Source organism: Camelus ferus, chromosome 1, assembly GCF_009834535.1.
Source record: "Camelus ferus isolate YT-003-E chromosome 1, BCGSAC_Cfer_1.0, whole genome shotgun sequence".
Classification (NCBI taxonomy): domain Eukaryota; kingdom Metazoa; phylum Chordata; class Mammalia; order Artiodactyla; family Camelidae; genus Camelus; species Camelus ferus.
Window position 1 is genome coordinate 41,904,963 of NC_045696.1, and position 14,622 is coordinate 41,919,584.

Below are 14,622 nucleotides of genomic sequence, written 5' to 3' on the forward strand. Positions count from 1 at the left end.
CACTGAGTGGAAAAGGTGGAGAAATCTTCCCTGAGCTGTCATGACCACAAGCCAACTTAATTTGGTGGGGGTTTTTGTTGAATATATAGCATTTTAGTAGTCAGAAGAAAAACCTCAAGCTGAGAATCTTTTAAATTCGGAGGGCAGTAATGCCCTCAGTACCTAAAGAATCAAATATTTTCTCTGTTAAAAAAACACCTTCAACCCAGGACTCAAAGATTTCCCACAGTTTTCAAGAATACGAATTCAGTGCATATAAATATTTTTTAAAAATCACAAAGAAACAACGCACCATGAACAGGAGATAGCAACATGAATCAAATAAGCAGACTTTAAGTACTACTACGATCAGATACAGAAAACAAAGGTGGCATAATACCAGTAAAGAGCAAAAGATCATAAAAATTAGTCCCTAAAAGAGGCATCTGAAAAAGAAATAAATAGAACCTCTAAAAATGGGAAATAAACTGGAATTTAAAAATGCAATAAATTAATTTAACAGCAAATTAGACACAGCCAAAGAGTAAACTATAATTTTCCAGAATTATCTACAAAGAAAAGAACAAAATATGAAAGAGAGATTAAGAGACACTGAATATAAAATAAGAATGTCTGTTTAACTGGACTGACTCAGGCAGACATAATTTTCAAAGAGACACTGGTTGAGAATTTTTCTCAACTAATGAGAGAGAACAATCTCAACTGCTGGGTTTAGGAAGCCCAACAATTTCCATGCAGGACAGTTAAAAGTCAAAGGTACTCATACTGGACTAAGAACAAAATACAGAAATATGATGTTTAAAGAGACATCTTGTGGGGTTGGGTATAGCTCAGAGGCAGAACGCATGCTTAGTATGAATGAGGTCTTGGGTTCAATCCCCAGTGTCTCCATTAAATAAATAAATAAATAAATAAATAAATAAATAAATAAATAAACAAACAAACAAACAAACAAACAAATCTAATCTCCCCCCAAATAATAAATGAACCACAAATTTAAAAAAAAAAATCAAAAACATAAAGATACAAAAAGGTTTGAAAATAAAAGATGGAAGAAAGATATCCTAGGCAAACAGTAACAAAAATAGTTTACATAGCTAAAAAATATTTACAATAGCTGCTAAAATAGAAAAATAGAAATGTGTTTACAACAGCATCTAACATAGACTAAGAGTGAAAAGCATCACTAAAGATAAAGGTCACTATATAATGATAAAAGGATGTTTTATCATAAAGCTGTAATTCTAAACATACGCATCTACTAACATGGCTTCAAGATACATTTAAAAAATTGAAGAAATTCAGTAAGAAATAGACAAATGAATCACACTAGTTAACATTCTAAAGCCCTTGTCAGCAAGTGATAAATCAAGCACACAAAACAATCAGTAAATAAAAGAATTAACAATTAACAAGCTTGACATAACGTACAATATACTTAATATTGCACCCAACTGAAAAAAAAACTCACATTCTACTCAAGCAAAATTAAACATCAAAACAGACTCTATGTAAGCTTAAAAGTAAGTGTAACAAATCTACAGTATTAAAGAGAAATTTATAGCCTTGGATGCTTAAACTAGAAAAAAAGGGTTGGGAGTTAAGTGGGCTAAGTTTCATATTTAAAACAAAGATAAACAGAGTACACACTCAAATAAAGAAAGAGGGAGATGAGATAATAAAGAGCCACTGAAATTAATAAAAGAAAACAATAAGTGTCCTTTGAAGGAGTGCCAGGAAAAATTAGTCAAAACCTGGGATTAGGCAAAAAGAATTTATCAGGGTTTAAAAAAATTTTTTTTTTACTGAGGCATAGTGGATGTACAATATTATGTCAATTTCAGGTGTACAATAGTGTTCCATAATCTTTAAAGGTTATACTCCATTTATGGTTATTGAAAAATATTGGCTATATATATTCCACTGTGTTAAAAGCAGTGGTGAGCACACACCACTGCTTGACTGCTATTGACTAAATATTTTACAACACTGTAGAAATTAACTTACAGAAATAGCAAATGCAAATGAATTGTGAAAGGTTGAGAAGCTATTTCTATCAGGGAAGGAAAGAAAACCCCCAAACTTAGTTTATTTTCCTATAAGGTATTAACCAGTTTTTCATCTATTAGGATATTCATTTCAAGCAAATTCATGCCTCTGGCTGAATAACAATATGTAAAATTCATTTCTTCAAAATTGTGTTAGAAGCAGTTTTAATACCTTATTGGTTTATTCAATTAATTATCTAAAACCCTGGACTATAGCACTTACATAAAAGTCGGGGGGGGGTTTGCAGTTAGGTTTATTCATTTATTTATCTTTGGAGGAGGTACTGGGGATTGAACCCCAGACCTCCTGCATGCTAAGCATGCACTCTACCACTTGAGCTATACCCTCCACACAAAAGTCAGGTTTTTAACATTTAAAAAATTACGCTTTTGGCATAGGAATAAGCAAAGTTTTTCTGTAAAGCACCAAATAAGCAAATATTTTAGGTTTCATGGGTCACTGGCTTGTGTTGCAACTATTCAATTCTGCCCTTGTAAGCTCAAAAGCAGTTATAGACAAGATATAAATGAATGGGTGTGGCTGCATCCCAATAAAATTTTATTTACAAAAGTAGGCAGTGGGCCAGATTTGGCCTGCAAGTTATAATTTGCCAGCTTTTGCTTTAGCAGGATTTTTTAAAAAGTCAGTAAACCTCTGGTAAGAAAAATTTAGAAATAAGAGAAGGCACAAGGAATGAAAGAGACATCTGTAGTCACTGGAGGCATTTAGAAGAGAGTATTAAAAATGAACAAATTCTGGCAAAAATTTAACTTTCTATAAATTTCTGAAGATGAAATAGAAAACCTACAGAATAATTCCCTAACCACTAAATTCGTCAGATTAGTAGTTAAAAATCTTCCCTCAAAATCCACTATAGGCCTAGTCAATTTTAGCCATCACTCTACAAAACATTTAAGAAACAATTATTCTCATCTCATAGTAACCATTTCAATGCATGTAAAAAATTAGAACACACATTTTATAAGACTAAGCCAACTCTAATATCAAAACATGACAGAAACAATGTGAAAAAGTTAAATTACTTATGAATACAGATGCAAACGTTCTAAACAATATTAGCAAACCAAACATAGTGGTTTTTATAAAAGATGATATAGTATGACTAAACTGGATTTATTTCAGGAATAAAAAAATGAGTTAACATTAGGAAATGAATGTAATTCCTCATATTAACAGGATGAAAAAAATAAAGACTGTCTCAATAGACACAGAAAAAGTTATATGCTAAGTCCATACTCATTTCAGAGCGATTTTCCTTAGGTAAAGGGTTATCTATTTAAAATGTTTACCAAATAATATACTTCCTGGTAAAAAAACACCCTTTCTTTAGAATGGGAATAAATGAGCACTCTATCACCACTTCTATTCAACTGCCGTTTTTTTTTTGTTTTGTTTTGTTTTGTTTTTTTCCAGGCCCTAGATGGCACTGTAAAGGGAGAAAAAAGAAAAGTTCAAACTATGAGGACTGGAAAGGCAGAAACAAAACCATTACTTTAAGCAGATAACATATTTGTTATATGTGGAAAATGTTAAAGTATCTATAGATAAATATCTGAAAGACTAAGGTAATTTAGTGGTATAACTGCATATAGAATCAGTATACATCAAAAATAAATCAGAAACTATGCAATTTTAAGAAAAAACTATAATTGCATCAAAAGTATAAAGTATTTTATAATCTAACAAAATATGTGTGAGACTTTTATGGACAAACCTCTAAACTTTATTAAGTTGATATAATCCCTATCAAAATACATTCTTGTCTTTTTGTGGAAGTTGACAAGTGGCTTTTATAGCTTATAAGGAAGAACAAAGAGTTCTGAATAACTAAGACACACCAGAATAATAAAGGTGGGACTTTCCTATTATTATAAAGCTAAGGTAATTAAGACCAAGCAATAATAATAACATGGGCAGAGACAACCAACAAACTAGAACAAAGCCTAGAATCAGCACCAAACATGTGAAAATGTGTTTTGTAAGATAATTTGCATGGTCAATGGGTAGGAAGAGGATTGGGTTTTCATTAAATGGTTCTGAGATAAATAATGATCAAAATCAAACACCCACCCTACACCACCAACAAAAAAACCAAGTAGATTAAAACTTATTATGAAAGAAAAAGTATCAAAATCCAAAAAAACCCAATATATGAAAATATTTTTGACTGAGTAGTTAAGAATTTTTTGGTGGGTTAGGGGGAGGTAATTAGGTTTATTTATGTATTTATTCTAATGGAGGTGCTGGAGATTGAACCCAGGACCTTGTGCATATTAAGCACACAGTCTATCCCTAAGCTATACCCTCTGGGGGGAAGAATTTTTTTTTCTTTAAAGCATAAACAACATAAAGGAAGACACTGATGAACTGAACTACATTAAATTAGACAATTTAAAAAATGTACATTTTATCACTGTTTTAATACTTTATACATATTTTATAAATAGCCTTTACCTATTCAATATTTAAAAATCAAACAAAACTTTTAATAATGTCTACTTCACCTGCTATTGGTTTATGTCATATTTGCTGAACAATATATTACAATAAATAATAAATGAGGTATCTTGTTGGAATATTAAGATGTTGTGTTACAGTTATTTTGGGGCAGACATTTCATTTGCTATAAGCTGCTGAGAAACCAGAAAAGACTAACACTCATACCCTTTCCTATTTCTGCTTCAGATTCAAGAAAGATAAGGACAGAATTCCAAAGCTCACATATCCAGAGACTACACTTGTGATGAGTTTTATTCAAATGGCCCAGTATAAGATATATTTTCTCCTCTGAGTCACTGAACTCAGAAAGAAAGCAAATGTCATGAATCTAGAATGTAATGCAACTCTATACTCCACAGAAGTATTTGTTCACCACTGCATACCCAGAGCCCAGGCCAGTTCCTTGCACACAGCGGATGTTTAATAAACATTTTTTAGTAATTAAACATCTAGTTACTGTTAAGGAGAAATATATAAATTTGTCTTTCCAGAAGAGGTGAGTTTTAACAGTATAAGATAGAAAAAGATCAGTGGTTAACTAGGTTAAGTATTTATATACTTGGATAAAGTCACTTTTTTTTGTTGTTTCAGAAAGGGAAAATGACATTTCACACAGTGGTGTCAGTAACTCAAGAGTTACAGCAAAAGTTAATTTTATGAGGAAATGTATAAATAAGGTTACCTATTTTTATTCTTCCTAAATTTTCATTTGTTGAGTCCTAAGCCAAAATATAAGTTCTAGTGAGGCCAAAAGAAAGTCAAATTATTCATTTACAACAACAACAATAATAAAACCAAAGAAACAGAAAAACCATACTTTGGAATTCTGATTATTCTATATTGACAATTTGATTATTGAATCTAATGAATTATAATGATTAATTTTAAATAACAAAAAATAACAGACCCACAGGATTCCTCTATAATTACACATTCCACAACATAAGATACAGGCAGTCAATTTTAAAATAATATATTTAGTGTAGTAACACTGGTACACAGTTAGATTTCTCTCAAACTGTTTTTAACAGTGTAAATGCCAGAAATACTACTTCTGCTACAATTATCTCACCCAACAGGTAGTGATAGGGAATGACAGTCTTTTCATAACTCTACCCTGGAAACCTTACTAAAAGGAAGGACCTTTCAGTTCAGCTTAGGCTTCTCCCACTTGAGCATAAATCCTGAGTTTGTAAGACACAGACACCCCTCTTCCAGTAGGCACTTATTAACAAAAAGCAAGAGTATCAGAAAATTCTTACCAGAAAGATCCACCACTGCCTCATGACTGGAAACAGCTCCTTTCTCAATAAAAAGATCTCGAAAATATTCGCTATTAGCTGACAGAACAGATTTATGAGCTTTGTACTCTTCTCCTTCAATTAACAAAGTAACATCACAGAATTGGTTAGAGAGTCTCTGTTCATTCAGCTGTTTTAAGACAGCCTGACAATGTTTTGGAGAAGAACGTTTCACCACTCCTTTGGTGTCAACCTATCAAAATAAGTTTGAGACCAAGAGTTGCATTATATATCATCTGTATTTTTATCTTTAACAGAATTTAAAACAAGACACCTTATTCCCTTCTAAAAGATTCCATTAATATGAAGAGCTAGACTGATACACTTTACTACAGATGTATTTAAATAAAAAAGATACATTGTTCTCACTATTTTCTGCTGTGTTCATTCTGCCCGATCCAATGAAAACCTGCATCTCACGTCTTCCTGCCTTCTCTTATTAGTCAGAAATTTATTTGATGATATATGAAACTAATGCAGGCAAAAAACAAAGACCTAGCCAGCTTAATTTTACCTTGCTGCATGACCCAGAGACTGCTTCCAGAAATATATTCTACCTGTACCAATATACCATTAAAAAGAAGAGAGGAGGAGTTATTAACAACAAACTAATAAGTTACATTCTAAAGAAAAGAAACAACAGGGATATTTACTGATTAAGGAAGAGGCAATAGTAGGAAACTTTGGGCACATATAACAGTGCACAGACCTGCTTAAATTTTCAACGTCAGTGCCAATAGTTAAGCAGTTTAAGTGGTTTAAGAAAAAATTTAGAAGACTATAAATACTAACACACTAGTTACAAATGTTAAAGTTGAAAGGAAAGTTCGACTTACAAATACAAGTTCATGTTTGGATACTGGCTTCTTTTTTGCAGGCTTGGAAGTTGTAGCTGGAGGCGAAGTAAAGTTGCTCAGGTCATCCTCTGATTCATTACTTTCTTCTCCAGATTCAAGGTCTAGTCCCAATTCTTCCAACATTTCTGAAGTATCTGATATTGGACGGGAGCGATCCAGTTTCTCCTGGCATTTGCTACACTGTTTAATGTAATCTTTGACTTGCTTTAATATACCTACAATAAAATAAAAATTAACAAGTCAAATTTAATACTGCTCTTATTTGAAAACTGAAGATCACATTTATTTATTTAATCTGTGTACACTAATGTATATTTCAGCGCATGTGAACAGACACGCATGCCTATAAAGTACATAGAATGAGTTCTTTAGAATTTAAGATACATCTTTTTCGTTCTTTTTTATTGAAGTATAGTCAGTTACAATGTGTCAGGTTTCTGGTATACAACACAATGTCCCAGTCACGCATATACATACATATATTCTTTTTCAGTAAAGGTTATTATAAGATATTGAATACAGTTCTCTGTGCCTATAAAGAAGGAATTTGTTTTTTAAACCTATTTTCATACATAATGGCTAACATATGCAAATCTCAAACTCCCAAATTTATCCCTTCCTACCCACTTCACCCTCGTAACCATAAGATTGTTTACTATGTCTAAGATACACCTTTTTCAATGTTATAAATGACAATTTGTTTCCATGCTGAGGTAGACTGTTTTGTTGTTTACTCTTGTGATTATTCATTCACCCACCATAGAAGATAATTATGTAGCAATGCCTATATCCACATCAGTTTCAACTCAGTCATGCAATAGGAATTATATGAAATTACTGATACTCAACTGGTTTTGACCTTCATAAACAAAACAGTAATATAATAATGAGGTTCAAGCTAATACCTCTCCACCCTAAAGACAATCAGGCTTGACCATGCAGTTTGCTTTAGTCAATGGACTATGAATGCATATGTCTCATTAGAAGTTTTAAAAAGCAGTTTCCCATCAGTTCTCTGATTTATGTCCCCTCTCTCAAAGAGCATGTCCAGATGGATGCCATCCTTTAGGCTGAATTGTAGATGAAAAAAACGTGGAGCCAATCTGCAACCTTAACAGGACCACAACCAAACTTGTAATGAGTATAAAATAAATCTTGTTTTTGAAAGCTTTGAGATTTTAGGGTTATATGAAATAACAGCATACACAATCTAACAAAAGTTGATTACACACAAACTACTCAAAAAACCCTACTTTGAATTTCAACTTCCAGCCCAGCATGCTGGGGTGGGGATAGGGAGCAGGGAGGAACACTTTTTACTTACACACACACACTCCCATCCTCTCCAACATCCTTGTAAGAGAGGGCAATTCCCATTCTATAGATAAGGAGGTTCATCCCTAAGAGGTAAGTAACTTGTCAAAAGTCGTATCTAGTTAACTGCATAGCTGGGCTTCCAGAAGCCATGTGATTTTCAGTATATTATGCTACCTACCCAGGAACACATTTGTCCAGCCCTGTGGCAGAAACTTCTCCCCACAACAATCCCCAAGTAAAATGCAAATGGAAAGGCTCTTTAATTTGCTAAAATGATACAGAGGTATGCAAATTCCTGAAGAGTTTCAGAATGACAAATTATACCAAGTTCCTTGCACTTTCAACCTTCAGACAGTACATGAGCAGTATTTCTTAAACTGTATTATATCCCCATACTTACTAAAAATTTATACACTGGACTAATAAATTCAGAGAGTTATATTCTCACACACAATGGATATTATCATATTAGAAACTTAAGATCTACAGTAAAGAAATCCAATTAACCCAGAAATTTGCCAGATTTATCTGTTCATTGCTTTCTCCCCCAGAACATAAGAAATAATGGGTTAGGGTTAAATACAATTTTCACAAAAAGGGCATTTGTATGTGCACAGACTTGGAAGCAACAGAGATTATATTCTACTGCCTGAAAACATAAGTAAGAAGTCTACACCTGTATGAGATATGATGAGCAGGTTTTAACAAACCGATACAAAAAGCTGGATGGACATATATTTTAGGCACAATTAAGAGTAAATGGAGGGGGGAGGGTATAGCTCAGTGGTAGAGCACTGTGCCTAGCATGCACAAGGTCCTGGATTCAATCCCCAGCACCTCCACTAAGAAATAAACTAATTATCTCCCCCCACAAAAAAAAAAAGCAAACAAAAAAGAGTAAATAGAAAAGATGTTCATTCTCTTTGGGAAAAAAAAAAAAAGAGTAAATGGGTTGGAAAGATGAAACATTTTTGAAGATGAGTAGTTGTGATGGTAGCACAACAATGTGAATCACGTGCACTTAATGTCACTGAACAGTACACTTACAAATGCTTAAAATGGTAAATTTATGTTATGTATATTTTACAATTAAAAAAAAAGAGTAAATGGGTGAGCGGGAGAAGAAATATGTAAAAGAATATATATATATTTCTAAGAAACATACTTAGAGAATAAAGAGCTGTTATAGAAATTTCCACATCCAAAATAAAGATGGCAAGAGCCAGTTTTTTCTAATTAACCTTGGTTGTTATTTCTAAAGATTTTATGATGCTACACAGTTCAGTATATGTTGCATACAGCAGAGGTTTAAACCACTAACTGGTTGAGTTCAGATAGTATTGGAGAAACTACACAGAAAGCCTTTGAATAAGGATGAATTATAATAAGCAAAGTTGCCCCCAAATTTTATTAATGTATGATAATCAATCAACTGCCTCAAAAATCATCCTATCATGTTTTGAAGTCCTTTGAGTGTTAGTGTTTGATGGTTGATCTCAAATCTAGCTTTAGAAATTCAGAAACCAGATCTCTTTAGCTTTCCCAGAGCTGATTAAGCTGAAAGAATCTGATTCAAATTAACCACTGAAAAGACACCAATTTGTAAACATAGTTTACTATTTTAAGAGTGGATAATTACTGCAAATAGTAGAAATTACTTTATGACTTTATTATTTGAATCCACTAACTAGCTCTGTGACCATGTCCAAGTCACCTAACTTCTGTGCCTATGTGTCATCACCTGTAAAATGGGGAAAATAGCACCCACCTCACAAGGCTGTTATAATGATAAAATGTTAATATTCATAAAACACTTTGAACAGTGTCTGATACAGGGTAACTACTACTACGTAAGTGTTAAATAATGCTCACTGAGTATTTTCCTGATGTCTATTGCTATATAGGAAAATCATTTGATACTTATATTCTAATCTTTTGTTGAAATGATTTCCTAAATTTATCTAGTAAATTGTGTAGTTTAAAAACAAAACAAAACAAAACAAAAATGCTCACAGGTCAACCTTTCTGGTACGACATAAATGTCCACATAAAAGACCAAGTTAGCATTACCAGGTTCTTTACTGAGCACTGACCAAGTACAAAAAAACCCTTAGCAGGCAGTGCTTTGATAAAACAACTAGAGGATCAGTTTCTCACTCTACAGCAGGGTTTCTCACCCTCAGCAGTGTTGACATTTGGGGCCAGATAATTCTTGGAGGGGGGCAGGGAGGGTTTTCTAGAGATTATGCCTTCCTCTTCTGGATTAGGTAACAGCAGCATCAATTTATCCACATAGTCGAGACAAACACAAATCAGTTCGGAGGGTAGGCACCTCTGCAGATAGCTGGGTTAACCTTCTTTGCCCTACTGACTTAACCTTCACATTTTGGAAACATTTAACTGTGGATTCCTAGGCATCAGCATTTGACTGAGGAATGGGAGAGCTGTTTCTTTTGGAACTCCAGCACACAATTACAAGATGGGGTAAAGTAAGGTGGTGGAGGGAAGAGGATCTATTAAGATTTTACATTCTGAAATAAATTTGCTCTGTGTCAATTCTAGGCACTGGGCCAGAGTTTTTCACTATTCTACAAACTTGCCTGAGCACTAGGATATAAAGGCAGTGCTTATGATGGCAGCATTCCAGAAAAAGCAGCATAAATAATGAATCTGAGTAAACTCTCCCTGGTACTTCTAGTGGACTGACTTTGGAATAGTTCTTTTCTTGGCATCTACACTGACCAAATCTTATTAGCTCCCAGTCTACGATGGCTTTGGAGTATGAATATCCATAGTCTATATGTAATTGTATGACACATTAAAAACTAATAGTTAAAAATGTTTGCTTTATCAAGTATTAGTTCTTGGTCTAAGAATGTTGACTCTTGTATGTCTGTTAATTTTAATAGGCCTCAAATAAAGAAACAAGCAAAGTATTAATGCAATAAACATCAAAATGAATAGCTAATAATCAAAGGCAACTGTCTCTGATGCTTACTGACTATGAATTCCCATTTTAAATAAATATTAAAATAATAAAAGTATCAAGATCAAATAACACTCATCACATGCTAATAAAAATAGTATTTCTATGAAAAATACTATTTTCCAAAACATAAAAAAAATTAGTAAAAAATGTGGTGCTACTTTACAGCACCATATAATAGTGGTTAAGAGTCTGAAATCACAAAGGTCAGCTCTTGGTGCTTTTGGTTTTCCCATCAGTAAAAGAGATGTAAATGTTTCCACCTTACAAGGTTTTACAAAGATTAAATGAGTGAAAATAAATTAAGTGCTCAGCACTATGCTTGCATGTAAAAGCCTGATAAATGTTATCTTCAGCTACAATTATCATTTTAACATGTCATGAAATATTAAACCTGAGACATTTATTCAGGAAAACTAGGTCAGACCAAACCAATCCTAACAAAGTGCAGCAATTACTCTGTATTTGGCCTTCACAGTGGGGTCTCTTTAGAGGAATTTAATTCAGATATTGGTTTAAAATATAAAATAAGAGAAAGCATTTAAGAATATAGATATGGACTTAAAAAAAAACCCGGAATAATGCTTAAAGGAGCAAAAAAGAAGACCTATCCAATAAAGTTCATCAATTGAAAAACACTTTGAGAAACTATTCAGTTGTCTGATTCCCTTACAGATAAGTAACCGTAAGTTAATTTCTGCAGAGTCGCACGGAGAGTACGGCAGAATCCTTCCTGACAAAATCTCTTCTATGGGCCTGCAAACTTTTACTGATTTACGGAACAGTTTGAATACTCATCGACTTTAGAGTGAGGCCGGTAAAGAAACCAAGGGCCCTTTCTCTCCTCCTCTAACCTGGCTCCCAAGGAGTCAAGAAATTTCAGAGCTATACCCCATGACCATAACAATCACAGAAATCGCATCTTTTCAGGGTATATACAGTGCCTCAAGTTTCCAAAGCGGCCTTCACAGTACCAAAAGGAAGAATATTAAAGCATTCGGAATTGACAGTATCTGCTATCGTATTTTTCCTTATTTAAGCCACAGTAGCACAATCTGACGAACACCGGCAAGCGGAGCCGCAGAACCTCAAAACCGCCGGCTAAAACCCTCGGGGAACGAACGCACTGCAAAAAGCAGTCGGGCTCTGGGCGTTGCCGTCCCTCCCGGAAACCATCAGCACCAACTGGCTTTCAAAAGGCACAGCACGCAGCACCCCCAACCGCCGCCCGCTGCTCAGAAGCTTCTGCGGAGAGAAGGAGCCGCCGCCTCCGGAGCCGCCGAAGAAGGCGGGCGCCTCGCTGCCCGCGCGTGCCGGCCCCTCCCCGCGGCTGGGCCGGCCCCCGGGGAAGCCCCCTTCGCCCCACCCCGGGCCAAGGCCCGCCCCCAGCTTCCCCAGCCTCCTTCCTGTGGGAAGTGCGGCTCCTTTCGCGTCCCCCACCCTCTCGGCTCCGCCTGGCAGCCGCTTCTCTGCCGAGCGCAGGCTAGGCTGGGCGGCCGAGTGCCGTCCGAGAGAAGGGGCGCGGGACCCTCCGCGGATGCACAGACAAGCCCGCCTCCGCCTGCGGGCCCTACCCGGGCAGCCAGACGCCCGCCCTCGCACTCGCCGCGGGCGACGTCCTACCTCGCCACCAGTACGTCTTGGACAGGTCGTGCCAGGTCTGATGCTGGGTGTGGTGAGTGCCGCCTGGGCCCAGGTGCGCCGCCTCGATGAGCCCCCGGCGCCGCTCGGGCTGCAGCACCACCTCCAGCTCCGCAAAGGTCTTGCGGTGCCGCTGCCGCCGCTGGTAGTACAAGGTCCCGCCGCGCACCACGTAGCAGGCGGCCGCCTTGCGGATTTTACGCTTGACATTGCCCTCGGTGCCCGGCGCGTACGGCTCGCACTCATTCGTCAGGTAGCGCAGAATGGCCTGGTAGCTTTCCTCGCTTGACATCGCTGACGGCGGCTCCGTGAGGGCGCCTGTCAGTGGCAAGGGGGGAAGACAGCGCACTGGCTCCGGGCGGATGCAACAGCAGCGGCGGCACTGTAGGGAGGAACGGCTGTTTCTGTGGGGAGTGCTCTTCGACGGCGCCCTCAGCGCAGAGAGAACGGACGAGTTGGTAACCAGGGGGAACTGCACTTCCCCAGCGCGCGGGATCCGCTGGCGACTGACAAAATGGCTGCTGCACCACCGGAAGTGACGCAAACGGAGGGCGGTGGGTGAGGGGACTAAACCCTGATTGGAGCGCAGTGGCTTTCTGATTAGATGCAGCCGCCCTAGTGACGTCAATACTGCGGGCGGACATTTTGGAAGTGGGTAGGCTTTTCCTGGGAGATTGAGGCGGCCTTGAGCAGACATCTTAACTCCGGGCAGTTTCCTCTTCTTATTTTTCCCGTCTTTCTGAAGCTCTGAACACGTGTTAGAGCTGGTGGGCAGTTGTTATCCCATCCGAGATACTACACGGTGTAAAGGAGTACTTTTCTTCCGTCTGCTTTTGAGACACCTGACAAAACGCCAGACTTTTGAGGCCCTCTTGTAGAATAGCCAGTGAATACGAGACCAAAGAAAGCCTTTTCACATGGAAATGGTAGCTTTCAGTTAAGTGTTATAAAATCTAAATCCTTCAGTGATAGGAGTTACTGTAATTTCTCCGCATAGGCTGCTCTCCCGAACTATCTCTGTAATAGTTGAGATTTTTCTGGAATGACTAGCATATATAGTGGCAATTTTCTACCTACGAGGGCAATCATGTCAGTAGGGAGTGGAGAAGAGCAGTTTGCACTATTTTCTTACAATTTTATTTGCATATATATAGGTTAGAGGGGGGAAGTTCTCTGTTCTATACCCAACATATACTGAATGTACACAAGGCCAAGGTAACTCGAACTACGCTTTTCAATGTACAGTGTAAGTCCTATTTCAGATTTTTAGCAGGTAGCCAGGAGCAGTCGCTCTGGTCACCCCTCCCTGGGTTGAATTTTCAGTGCAGAAAGGAGACACAGGCCTATGACATCCCAAGGCTACTGGGGTCAGTCACTTGCAGCGTTTTGCTGGAGCTTTAAGACTCTGGGCCAACCCTTTCCTCTCCCAGTCCTGTTCTGGCGGTGCTGCCTGAGGCTCTGTGACCCCTGCAGATACAAGTGAGGACAGATGCCACATCAAAGCAGTGGGTTCCAAAAGCAGGATGAGCTGAGTCCCACGATAATTGGGGGTGGAGATTGCAGAAAATTTCCAAACGGCAGGGGTACTTGGGGCGCTTGAAGATTCTAGCTGTATAAGTGTGAGCTCCCAGGCCTACAGAGGCCTGAGGCTTATTAGAGTCACTCAATCCTCAGATAGGCTGCAGCTGGGGGAGGGAGGAACAAGGTGGAGACACACCCATCCCCCCCGTGGGGGTGGGGCACTCAGACTGGATGTCTAAATCCACGCTCCAAGGGATATATATGTGCTGGGTCAGCACCACCAGTTTGGCTGTGAAATAGTGTTCATTTAAAACTAAATTTAATGTACACAGATTCAAATTAAAAGTAAACAAGCTGTGGACTTGGCAAGAGAGCTAAATTTTAAAAAATTCCCCTACACCCCGATCAATTTGTCAGAAGTCATGAAAGC

General features: G+C 37.4%; 1 protein-coding gene across 1 annotated transcript in view; it reads right to left on the minus strand.

Moving 5' to 3' along the window:
- Positions 1–13,512, minus strand: part of ZBTB11 (zinc finger and BTB domain containing 11) — a 29,116-nt gene extending 15,604 nt beyond the window's left edge. Inside the window, exons 1-3 of the mRNA XM_032477995.1 lie at positions 12,654–13,512; positions 6,707–6,942; positions 5,832–6,063 (exon numbers count right to left, since the gene is read on the minus strand). Of these exons, the coding sequence (XP_032333886.1) occupies positions 5,832–6,063; positions 6,707–6,942; positions 12,654–13,368 (1,183 nt within the window). The 5' untranslated portion in view covers positions 13,369–13,512. The remainder of the gene's footprint in view (positions 1–5,831; positions 6,064–6,706; positions 6,943–12,653) is intronic.
- Between the last annotated feature and the right edge of the window lie 1,110 nt (positions 13,513–14,622).